The sequence below is a fragment of the Podarcis pityusensis genome (assembly GCF_964106645.2).
Source record: "Podarcis pityusensis genome assembly, chromosome: 14".
NCBI lineage: Eukaryota > Metazoa > Chordata > Lepidosauria > Squamata > Lacertidae > Podarcis > Podarcis pityusensis.
The window spans coordinates 43868908-43882011 of NC_138039.1; the positions used below are offsets into that span (position 1 = coordinate 43868908).

At 49.1% G+C, this 13104-nt stretch overlaps 1 protein-coding gene across 3 annotated transcripts in view; it reads left to right on the top strand.

The window, feature by feature from the left end:
- Positions 1-998: 998 nt before the first annotated feature.
- AP3B2 (adaptor related protein complex 3 subunit beta 2) overlaps positions 999-13104 on the top strand; it is an 86019-nt gene continuing 73913 nt past the window's right edge. Inside the window, exon 1 of one of the 3 annotated variants that reach the window (XM_080980291.1) lies at positions 999-1288. In XM_080980291.1, the coding sequence (XP_080836417.1) occupies positions 1176-1288 (113 nt within the window). In that variant the 5' untranslated portion in view covers positions 999-1175. The remainder of the gene's footprint in view (positions 1289-13104) is intronic. The other 2 variants (XM_080980292.1, XM_080980294.1) reach the window with 2 other exon arrangements.

A 13104-nucleotide genomic window follows, 5' to 3' on the forward strand; every position in this document is an offset into this window, starting at 1 on the left:
ATTGTGCCTCTGGGAGTAATCTGGGGTGGGGGCATCTGGGGTGGGGGGCAGCTCAGAGACCAGAAACAGCAGCAGCTGCTGCCTGAAGGACTCCCAAGGAGAGGGGAGAGGAGGCTGAGGGTACACTCCCCAAGGGAGGGTGTTTGAAAAAAATTGAGAGGCTGCCAGCTCTGCAGGCAAGGGGTGACATAACTGGGCTCCTGAGCCCCACAGGGGTGCCTCAGAAAGAATGTAGTTGGTCAAGGGAGCTGTGGACCCAAAAAGGTTGAAAACCTCTCCTCTAGGGAGATTGGACTGGCCCCATACCTGATGACTTTTAGGCAGGCATCGAACCCATCTTTATTTCGCTTGGCTATTAACATTGGTTTTCATTTAAGGGTCACACCCATTTAAACAAACACACACACACACACACACACACACAATCCTGGGAACTGTAGTTTACCACCCACAGAGCTGCAATTCCCAGTGCCCCCCTTTTTTAAAAATAATTTTTATTACATTTTCCATTTTAACGATCCAATCAAATCACATTAAATATTCCAGATTATACAAATACATATCATATAGTCCGAATATTCTGCCAAATTTTAAATTTTTATTGGGGCTGCCCATGCTTCAAGTTCGGGGGGCCTCTGATCATCTTATATCTCTACTGCCTTGAGTTTCCAATAGTTCCTTTAAATCTTTCTGTTGTTAACCTGCAATTCCCAGCACCCTTAAACTACAGTTCCCAGGATTCCCGGGAGAAGGGGGAACTAAGGCGCTTCAGAAATCAGGTGTGGATGCTTTAATATTTCGTTTCAACTCTGTGACGGTTTAAACTGGGAGCTTTGGGGGCGGGGCCGTTGCCTTCTCTTTTATTGTACCTCGACTTGAGGGCCAAAAGGCGGTATAGGGTTTAAAAGTGGAATGAGCGAGCACCGGAAAAAGAATCCCCCCCCCCCGCCCCCAGCTTCTCCCCTCGGCGCGGGCGGCGGGGTCGTGTTTCTTTAAGGGCCGGGGGAGGCGTGCCCAATCCTGGCTGCACCAGCCGCTCCCACATGACACTGACATCAGCCGCAGCCGCATCCCGGACCCGCCGTCGGGGCTGCCATCGCCCCCCCCCCCGCCCCGCTCCAGTCTCCCCCCCGCCATAAAGCGCTCCAGCCCGCCCAGCTTTCCTCCTCGCAGCCATGTCCGCCGGCCAAGCTTACAACGAGGAGAAAGGCGGCTCCTCCAGCCTGGGGGAGCCCGAATATGGGCACGATCCGGCCAGTGGAGGGATCTTCTCCTCGGATTACAAAAGGTGGGGCTGTCGGGGGCGCGCCTCCCACCCGATCCCAGGCTGCGTGTGCGGGACTGAACCTGTTTCTCCCTCCCCTCCCCTCATTTTATTTTATTTTATTTTTTGGGTGGGGGGAGGAAGCAACCATAGCTGGCTTGGATGGGGGGGGGGGGGAGATCAGGATTGCTCCCTTCGTGCCAAAGACAGGGCTTTCCGCCGGCCCCGGGTCCATCCGCGCGCGCGCGCGCGCGCTCCCGCTTGGCGATTCGCTTGGCCTTTGTTATGGATGGCCCAGATTTCTCTCTCTCCATCCCGGGGATGACGCGAGAGGCGCTGAGCCAACCTGAGCGCGCCACCTGCGCCCAGGCGAGGCTGGCACCGGGCGACGTGGGCCCGGAAAGCTTCCCCTGCCCTCCAGCCTGATAAAGATTTTGCCAGGGAGAGGAAGAGCCGGGGCTCTTAGGGCAGCACCTGTCGGGTTGCTACCGCGGGGGCCCCCACCTGCCGCCGGCCGGCCTTCTTACTTAACCACCAGGGCGTGGCACCAGCTGTCACCTTCAAGGCTCGGGGTTGCTCCCTGCAGAGCTTAGGGAGGTGGTGATAGAGGGAGACAAGATTAGAAACCACTTGGGCTCCACCTGCCATTGGCTACCCAGTGCTGTAGCAGGGGTTGCTGGCACCCCGGGTGGGCAAGTGTTATCCCCCTGGTGGACTGGGGTGGGGTGAACGGAGCCGCCCTCCAACTGGCTCCCCGCCTGCTCCCTCCATCCACCTGCCCACTGGACTGACCCGCCTGTTGCTGTGCCTCAGCTGCCAGGGCTCCTGCCTGTCGTGCCTGATTGTGCCCCTCAAAAATGTGGGCCCAGGGCCCCCTGGCCCCTCGCCCTACTCCTCTGGTGCCCCCTACTGTTGGCCTCCCTTTTTTCCAGGCTACCAATCCCAGGGGGCATTGGCAGCCTCTGGGAGGATGAGACCTGGCTCCTTATTCCTTGGTACGTGGGGTGTTGGAGTGAGATTGTTCCTGTGGACAGGTGCTCTTTGCTCGTGCTCAGGGGTGCTCTTTTCTGAGGGTTTTTCATGGCTCATGGATATTGGGAGTTGTAGTCCAAGGACATCTGGAGCAGCACAAGCAACCCGCTCTTGTTCCACAGGGTTTGTTTCTCAAGATGTTGCATTGAGCAGGGTGTGGAACTAAATGATAGGTCTGAGGTTCGTTTTCAACTCTATGATCTGCTTCCAAGTTTCCTAACCCTTCCAGAGGTGGCCTAAAATCTATTGTTAGGCTGTTACATGAGCATGTGCAATAATGGCTTGTGGCAAACATTTCAGCCATGCTAATATGCTAATGAAGACAGGAGTGCCTGGCGTGCACTGGTCCATAGGGTTACGAAGAGTCGGACATGACTAAACGACTAAACAACAACAATATGCTAATATGCTAATATGCTGCAGTGCGAGTTCGATCGGGGGGGGGGGGGAATTTCTCAGTTTAGGTCAGGGAAGGTTGGTCCCACCTACATTTGTGCCGCAACCACACCATAGACTTGCAGCTCTATGACACTACTTTAAACACTTGCGGCTTTTCCCAAAGAGTCCTGGGAACTGTAGTTTGTTAAGGGTGCTTCTTAACAAATAGGTTCCCTATTCTGCTCAAAGAGCTACAATTCCCAGAGTTCCCTGGGAGGAGAGTTTAACTATTAAACCACTCTGTAGCTCAGTGTGGGATTAGGGGGTCTCCTCACAGCTTCTGGTGCCTTCAGTAAACTATAGTTCCCATGGTTCCTTGGGGGAATCTGTGACTGTTTAAAGTGGAATCAAAGTGCTTTAAATGTGCAGTGTGGATGTGGCCTTGGTTTATGGCCTTTCATTGGCTAGGTGGGCACTGAGAGAAGCACCTAGAAGCAAGAGACTGGCTCAGGTGCAGTCAGGTGGAATTGCTTCCCTCTGGCTGTCACCTTCCATCAGCTCTGACTGCTGAAGTTTATGTGGCACTGCTGCACCTTAGGAGACCAGATGCCCTCCGAAGTTAGACCTTTATTGGACCGGCCCAAAGTATAGCTATGTATAACTGACAGCTGCCTGTTCTTGAAGCTTTGTGGACGCAGACCTGAGCAGTACCCAAGGCATGCTGCTCAAAGTCTCCCAGAATAAAAGCAGTAACTATAAAATAGTTTGGCCAATGAGAGTTGGCTGAGGAATTTGCATCCCACTGGACTCTCCTGAGGACTACTCACATGACACTGGCACTACTGTAGGTTTCAGTAAGCCTGTATGGAAGGGCCAGGCAACCTGTAGTCATAGCTTGAGTCTTAAAGCCCCGGGTGTGTGAAAATGCTCTGTGCAGATGCCTGGCAATAGTCATCTGTTCTTCCTCTGGCAGTCTGCTGGGTGGGGAGGATGAGAGAGAGGGTGGTAGTAGCAGAAAGCAAGAGAAATGGGGGTGATCAAGAGAGAAACAGGGTGGCAGAATGAGAGCAGAGAGGGGGCCAGGACCACCTCTGACTCTGGCTTCACCCATTCTGGGCTTCTGACCTGCCCACCACCAGCCTGCATGCCCCCCTCCAGTTACCCCTAAGGGAATGTGGGGCTTCGCTGGGGAAAAGCTGGCCCATTCCCCAATGTGCTGACTTGCCTCTGCACAGCCATTGAGTTTAACTATCATGTGCTTAACTCTTGGGCTGGGCAAAATATTGATATATTGTCCCAAACTGGTCTGAAGTCTATTGTGATATCAGTTTTATAATTTTTGACCTGGCAATATATCGCAAATCATGATGTGTGTGTGTGTGTGTGTGTTCACTATGCAAAAATCACAATGTGGGAAAACCCGTGAATCTGGCCAATGCTTCTCTCAATTCCTGCAGCCCTTGCTAACTTTGCCAGCTCAATTCTCCCCTGCCATCTGCAAGAGGCAGCAAATCACAAGAGCAGGCGCCGGCAAAAATCATGATGCAGGAAAAGGCGTGAAGCCAGCCAGTGCCTCTACACAGCTCCATCCTTATTTCAGACATCATGATATATCAGTATATTGCAATGTTTAGCTGGTGAGATATCACAATGTTGTAAACCAAATATTGCCCTACTTAACTCATCATGGATTGGCTTTTGGCACCCAATCATAACTGCAGTTTGAGCACTTGGAGGTAGTGCCAGAAACTGACCTGTACTGAGTCCAGCCCAAGGGGTTGGTATGTACACAGCTGACTCTTGTCTGTGGTGCTGCATGGATAAAAGCTGGCTTGTAGAGCAGCTTAAAAAATAACATCTGCCATGGTTGAAATGGGTTTTCCTTGGTTCTTAGAGCATGATTCTAGCAGAAGCTAATGGATGTTATGGGGAGAAACTATTAAGCTGAATCAGGCCTTCCAGGCAAATGAGCTTGTGGGTAATTGGGTCTCTGCTATTCACTTGCAATCTTTACACTCAAAGTGGTTGTCTAGTTGCTAACACTCTAGATCAGGCGGGAGCCTTTGAACTACAACTCCCATCAACCCCCAGCAAACCTAGCCCAGTGAGGTTCCCCATTCCTGACAGAAGGGGTTGCAGTTTGTGCTTTTCTGGCTGAACTCGACCTGGGGTTCTTGGGATTCTTTGAACTCAAAAGTTGCGGAAAGGTGGCATGTTCAGGATATGCATCATTTGTGTATTCTAAGCATGTTGAGATTCTTGCATTGCAGGGGGTTGGACTAGATGACCCTCAAGGTCCCTTCCAACTCTACAATTCTATAATTCTATGTGATGAGCGGCACTGGGAACCCATGTCAAGGGTTGCCACAGCTAGTACAAAGAGATGCTGTCAGTGTTTTCCAACACTAAGGAGAGGTACCGTATTTTTTGCTCTATAAGACTCACCTTTTCCCTCCTAAAAAGTATGGGGGGATGTGTATGCGTCTTATGGAGCAAATGCAGGCTGCGCAGCTATCCCAGAAGCCAGAACAGCAAGAGGGATCGCTGCTTTCGCTGCGCAGTGATCCCTCTTGGTGTTCTGGCTTCTGGGATTCAGAATGTTTTTTTCTTGTTTTCCTCCTCCAAAAACTAGGTGCGTCTTATGGTCTGGTGCGTCTTATAGAGCGAAAAATACGGTATATTCCTATGCTCTCATGCAAGATGAGCAACAGACAGGGCACTGTAAACCTATGGTCCTTTAAAACTGGGACAGGTAACTTTTTTATCCTGAGGGCCTCATTTCCTTCTGGGCAACAATCTGAGAGCCACAGACTGGTGGTGGGTAGGGCTAGAGGCAAAGTGTGGAGAGGAACAAATGTGCATTTTAGCTTCCTAAGGTAGACTAGTTTCCACACACACAAACCTCTTTAGACTCCATTTGAAGAGGCAAGATGCATTATCAGAGTTCAATGACATATTCCAGTCAGGCAAAAGCATGTTGGCTATGAAGCAGGACCAGCGGGGATTGTGGCTTGGAGGGAGTTTCAGGGGCCAGGCAGAGGGGCTTGGGGGGCTGCATTTGGCCTCTAGGCCTGAGGTTCCCCAGCCATGCTTTAAATTTATGGCAGTGCCCTATGATACCACGTAGGTCTTGGAAAATGCAAGATGCAATATGGATTTTCTTCTTTAAAGCCCTAACTAGAACTACAGTAACTGAAATATAAAAACAGCATGAAATACAATGAAATAGATTGCAATGGATTGCACAGCAACTGGGGGCATTTGCTGCTGATCTATACAAACCAGGAACCCCTGGGTACACAGAAAGGCTTCAGGAATTCACTGAAACCACAATGTTGTTGCTACCTGCCTAATGCCTACAATGAACCCAGAGTGCTGAACGCTTTGACCAAATGAGACGACAGGGAGAAGGCCACCTTTTAGGTATCCTGACCCTAAATTGTTGGGAGCTTTGTAAATAAAAAACAGAACCTTAAACACGGCACAGTAGCATATTGACAGGCAGTGTAGTTCTTTTAACAGTTATGCTGTATGCTGGCAGAAATTAGCTCCACTCAGCAAGCAAGCTGCTGCACTCTGCATCAGCTGCAGTTGCCAGACCAACTTTAAGAGAAGCCCCACTCAGTGTGCATTGCAATAATGCAGTGTTGAGATTGCTAATGTCTGAATGACTGGTTATGTTATCCCTGCCCCAAAAAGGTCGCAGCTGACCATACCAGCTGAAGCCGCTAAAAGGCAGTCCTGAGTGACGGAATGAGGACTACACCCAGACTTCAAAGCTGTGCCTTTGGAGAGAGTGCAACCCCATCCAGAACGGGCAAAGGACCAAATTCACTTTCCACTAGGCATCACTGCCTGCCGCTGGAGAAAAAACACAATCCTACACATTACAGGAAAAACTCAAAAGGGATGTCAACCCAGGAATGCTGTCTGCTGCAACAGGCCACATGAAACATTTACTCTCACCCTGCCAATTAAATTTAAGGAAGATTGTACATGTTAGGGACATGGGAAGCTGCCATATACAGACTGAGGCCATTGATCTGCCTTGCTTCTCACTATGCTGAGTGGCAACAGTTTTCCAGGGGTTCAGACAGAAATCCTCCCCAGCCCTACATTGAGATGGCAGTGATTGAACCTGAGGCTTTCTGCATGCAAATCTCATGCTCAACCTTTGAGTGAAGACTCTTCCCCTGGCTGTTGTTTAAATCTACAATAGGTGGATTTAAGAGGTAGCACCTTCCTGAAGTGGGACTTCTTATTTAGGGGATTTGTGTTTTAGGGCTGCAATGCTGGCAGTTGTAGCTCTGTCTCATCCGCAACTGCTCCTGGGTGTGGGGAACCTTTGGTCCTCCAGATGGTGCTAGACTACAATGCCCATGATCCTTAGCCATGCTGACATGGGGATGGGAGTTGTACTTCAGCAACGCCTGGAGAAAGTTCCCCACACCTACCTTATATAATAAAAAGTTGCATCCTGGAGCATTTGTGTGTTCGAGATGCTCTGCTGTTGAAGCTGATTCAGGGAATTTTAGTGCAGAGATGACTGAATGAATAGGAGGGCATGTTGTGTCTGCTATTATGGAAACCCTCTTTGTAGTACTAGAGAGACTTTCTGGAATTATGCTGCCTGGTAAATATTAACATTTGTTTTCAAACAATCTTGATAGACGGAATGCTGTGTGATCCATAGTTGACATCTAAATTAGTGATGCTTTTGCAGAATGTATTTGGCTTCTGGGAGCTACAGGGTGGGGCAACCAGCTCTGCAGGCTTCCTGCCCCCCTTGGAACAGAGGTTGCTGGATTCCAGCTCGCATCAGTCCCAATCAGTGTTATGCTGCTGGCTGCTGCTAGACTTTGTGCGTTCCTTATTCAAAAATCCAGATTCACCCCCTTGATTGTTCTGCCTCCCAAGTTCTTGTTTCGCAGCATTTCATATTATTTCCTCGGAGCCTGCAGCTGCAAGGACAGACTAACAACTTTCATGGTTCGGGTAAGAGCTGCTCTGGTACATTGGACAGCTCACTGCTTCCAGAAAGCGCGCCTTGATTTGATTTGCCTGCTTGTTCCACAGCAGCAAAATGACAGGAAGTTTCCTCCTTCTCCATCCCTTCCCTTTGCATTTCAGCGAGAAAACTGAGCTTCTGTAATGGAAGTGGGATCTTCTGCAACATGGTGTGTGTCTTTGTGTGTGCGTTTTGGCCCCCCTCCACTTTATCTGATTAACTTTGGAGGCTGTTGCTTAATAATAATAATAATAATAATAATAATAATAATAATAATAATACTTTATTTATACCCGGCCCATCTGGATGGGTTTGCCCAGCCATTCTGGACAGCTCTCAACAGAATATTAAAAACATGATAAAACATCAAACATTAAATACTTCCCTAAACAGGGCTGCCTTCAGATGTCTTCTAAAAGTCAGATAGTTGTTTATTTCCTTGACATCTGATGGGAGGGCATTCTACAGGGCAGGTGCCACTACCAAGAAGGCCCTCTGCCTGCTTCCCGGTAACCTCACAATGAGGGAACCGCCAGAAGGCCCTCAGAGCTGGACCTCAGTGTCTGGGCTGAATGATGGGGGTGGAGATGCTCCTTCAGGTATAATGGGCCAAGGCTGTTTAGGGCTTTAAAGGTCAGCACCAACACTTTGAATTGTGCTCAGAAACGTACTGGGAGCTAATGTAGGTCTTTCAGGACCTATGAGCTGCAGATTGAGACAAAAGCTTTGGATGCTGCTGAGACTGTAAAATCATCAACAAACAGCTAACTGCACTAATATCCTCCTTAGGGCACTCCCCCAGCATGTCGTGGACTGATAATGTGGAGGTCTGTGCTGTTCCCTCACTAGCTAGCAGCATTCTTGACAAGGTAACTGGAAGGGACATCACTCATGTGGACACGTGTTGGGTTTTCTGTCACCAGGGACTGGGATGGATAATGCTACTATTACATGGATCATTTGTGTTGCCTCGAAAGACCATACACTACCGCCAGAGATGGCCATAGTTGAAACTTGCCACATGATGCAGAGGTTTCATGTAGTAAGCAACATCATGTGCCACAGATCACGCATGAAGGAGGCAAGGAGCCATCACATAGTAGTGTTGGGGCGGGGGAGGTTGCAGCTTGTGCCTGCAGATGGTAGTAAATATTTCAGCTCCAAGAGCATGCATTTGGAGTCCCTGGCATACAGAGAAGTATAGAGACATCCGGCTCAGTTCAGAACAGCTAGATGGCAGCAGGGCAAAGACCTCTGTCTGAGACCCTGGAGAGCCACTGTCAGTCAGAGCAGATATACAGTGGTACCTTGGGTTACAGGCGCTTCAGGTTACAAACGCTTCAGGTTACAAACTCCGCTAACCCAGAAATAGTACCTCAGGTTAAGAACTTTGCTTCAGGATGAGAATAGAAATTGCGCGGCAGCAGCGGTAGGCCCCATTAGCTAAAGTGGTGCTTCAAGTTAAGAACAGTTTCAGGTTAAGAACGGACCTCCAGAATGAATCAAGTTCTTAACCTGAGGTACCACTGTAATGGGAAAGGGTCAGAGCTTGGTGGTGGAATCATAGAATTGTAGAGGTGGAAGAGACCCCTGCAGTACAGGACTCCTGCCCACGGCAGTCTCTGGTGGGCTCGAGCCACCAACCTTCTGGTTAACAGCCAGACATGTACATGTTCTGCATGTGCTCAGAGGCACTTCCCTAGCCAGTGAGAAGACAGACATGGTGCAGCTCTGGAAGGTTTAGTTTCCTTTGGATAAGACCGCCAGGACCATATAACACTGGTCCTAAAGGATCTTCACTGGCTCCCAGTACGTTTCTGAGCACAATTCAAAGTGTTGGTGCTGACCTTTAAAGCCCTAAACGGCCTCGGTCCAGTATACCTGAAGGAGCGTGTCCACCCCCATCGTTCTGCCTGGACACTGAGGTCCAGCTTCAAGGGTCTTCTGCTGGTTCTATCACTGCAAGTAGTGAAGTTACAGGGAACCAGGCAGAGGGCCTTCTTGGTAGTGGCGCCCGCCCTGTGGAACACCCTCCCTTCAGATGTCAAGGATATCTGAAGATATCTGACTTTTAGAAGACATCTGAAGGCAACCCTGTTTAGGGAAGTTTTTAAGGACTGATGTGTTTATTACATTTTTAGATCTGTTGTAAGCTGCCCAGAGTGGCAGGGGAAATCCAGCCAGATGGGCAAGGTATAAATAATAAAATTATTATTATTATTAGACAGATTGAGACTTTTGATGCCTTTCACTAGGTGGGGCTATTCATCCATCTAGTCCAGGCATAGGCAAACTTGGCTCTCCAGATGTTTTGGGACTACAACTCCCATCATGCCTAGCTAATGGGACCAGTGGTCAGGGATGATGGGAGTTGTAGTCCGAAAACATCTGGAGGGCTGAGTTTGCCTATGCCTGATCTAGTCCAACCTTGCCTGCACTCACTGGCAGCAGCTCTCCCTGATCCCAGGCACAGCTCATTTCCTATGACTTGATTCTTTACCAAGGATTGAAGCTAAGACCTTCTGCATGCAAGACGCATGCTCTGTCTGGGTTGTGGGTTCCTCCCTTACCCTCTGCACTTCTAAAGGGTGGCCTCAAGATGGCAGTGTTCCCTGCCCTTTGAATAAAGGTAAAGGGACCCCTGACCATTAGGTCCAGTCGTGACCGACTCTGGGGTTGCGGTGCTCATCTCGCTTTATTGGCTGAGGGAGCCGGTGTACAGCTTCCGGGTCATGTGGCCAGCATGACTAAGCCGCTTCTGGCAAATCAGAGCAGCGCACGGAAATGCCGTTTACCTTCCCGCCGGAGTGGTACCTATTTATCTACTTGCACTCTGACGTGCTTTCGAACTGCTAGGTTGGCAGGAGCAGGGACCGAGCAACGGGAGCTCACCCCGTCGTGGGGATTCGAACCGCCGACCTTCTGATCAGCAAGTCCTAGGCTCTGTGGTTTAACCCACAGCGCCACCCGTGTCCCTAGCTCTATCAGTACATAACATCTGAATCTGGAGAGGCTGTTTGCAGGTCCTGGACCACTGTGGTGGGATGGATGAGGGAACATAAGTTGAGCTTGAAACTTGGCAAGATGCTTGAGGCCCTGTGGGCAAGTGGTTCCCGAGAATTTGGTTGATTGCTTGACCAGGTCAGGGTTACAGTCCCCCTGAAGCAGCAGGTATGCAGTTTGGAGGTGATTCTGGACCCACCTTGAGGCCCAGGTAGTCTCAGTGCTTCTTATCAGCTGTGACTGGCCCAACAGCTATGGCCTTTCCTGGACTTTGGATAATTTGCCCACAGTCGTTCAGGCTTTGGTAGTTTCAAGACTGGATTACTGCAATGCACTGTACTTGGGGCTTCCCTTGTGCTTGACCCAGAAACTGCAGACCATGGCAGCATAGAACACCTCGCTTGGAGGCCTGCACTGGTTACCAATTTGTTACCAGACCAAATCTGAACTGTTGCTGTTGGTGTATATAAAGCCCTTAACAGCTTGGGATGAGTTTACTTGCAGGACAGCCTTGACGTCTTCGATCTGCAGAACTTGCATTGTTATAGGTGCCACACATTACCTGTTCTGTATTTTAAAGAAATTGTTATTTCATTCCTGCAGCACCTAAACATTGGAATTTCCTGCCTACTGACAGGTGCCTCCACTGTACTCTTGCCAGCATTAGAATGTTTTTGCTTAGAGAAGCCTACCCAGACCTATAAGATGTTGATGGGTTTTAATTGCTTTTTAGTTTACTGCTGGTTTTAATCGTCTTTTAAATGTTGCAACTACTTGCTTTTCTCTGGCTTTTGGTGATAATTTTAATTTATTGTAAACAAATGAGAGATTTCGTTATAATCAAGTGGTATATAAATTGTATTAAATAAATAAATAAGAGCGTATGAGGGCCATAGAAGAAAAGGTTGAGGTTCACCACCCTAATCAAAAATGTAACACAAGGGAGATGGAGGCATAGTTTACGCAGGGATTACTCATTCCAGGTTAGCTACTTCTTACCTTGCTTTATGCTGCAATCCTGTATGTTCAGGGATGGGGAGCCTGTGAGCCTCAAGATGTTATTGGACTTCAACTCCCATCAGCACCATCTGCTGTGGCCAGCAGTGAGGGATGATGGGAACTGTAGTCCAATATCTGGAGGGTCGCAGGTTTCCCACCTACTAATCTACTTCCTATGTCTCCCCTGGCAATATCTCATGGAACTTCTTTGTTCTAAAACCAATTATTGTGTGTATTTTTTTAAAAAAAATTACTGATGTTTTGCACAAAGTACTCTGAAGTCAGCTTTGGTCATATATAGGCTTAAAGGTAAAGGTAAAGGTAAAGGGACCCCTGACCATTAGGTCCAGTCGTGACTGACTCTGGGGTTGCGGCGCTCATCTCGCTTTACTGGCCGAGGGAGCCGGCGTACAGCTTCCGGGTCATGTGTCCAGCATGACTAAGCCGCTTCTGGCGAACCAGAGCAGTGCATGGAAATGCCGTTTACCTTCCCAATGGAGCGGTACCTATTTATCTACTTGCACTTTGATGTGCTTTCGAACTGCTAGGTTGGCAGGAGCAACGGGAGCTCACCCTGTCGCGGGGATTCGAACCGCCAACCTTCTGATCGGCAAGTCCTAGGCTCTGTGGTTTAACCCACAGCGCCACCCGCATCCCATTATACAACACTGAATACAAATCCATGCAAGATTCCATACATTTGGGGTTATACCCTTGGCCCATCCATCTCCACTTTCAGTAGCAGCAATAAGAAACTTCTAAATGTAGGAATCCTACATTGCTGTTGGAGAGGAAATTCAGAGCCCAGTCCTATGCATGCCTAATCAGAAGTTAATCCTACTGTTTTCAGTGGGACTCACTCCCTGATTAAGTGTCCTTAGGATTTCAGCCATAGGGTGTATTGATGGAGGAGGTGGGGGGTGTCTAAAGCAGGAATGGGAAACCTATGACCCTCCAGCAGCCGCTTGGACTCCAACTCCCATCAGCCCCAGCTGCCATGGACAATGTTGAAGGATGATGGGAGCTGGAGTCTCAACAGCATCTGAAGGGCCGCCGGTTCCCCAAGCCTGGTCTAAAAGCTTATCACGTTGAACGGGGCAGAACAGCACATGTGGAGAAATGTAACAATCCACCAACAAAGAGAAGTGTGATTAGGGAAGACGCTTATCAGCAAGTTCTGTGTTCCATCAAATGTAACATCAAGATCTTGCAAGAATAAGTTCACACACTGTATAGCCTTGAGGCTTACGCTTAGAGATTGAAGGCCTGGGGGAAGAATTTGAGTGGTTTCCCCTCCCGATTTTTACATCCTCAGCCCTTCACATCTTTACTTAACATTGGTTACGGCTGAGTTCTTTGCTGCTCCCAATGTTGAGTTGACGGCTCCGGTCCTAACACCGCTTACCTGGGAGTAAGCTCC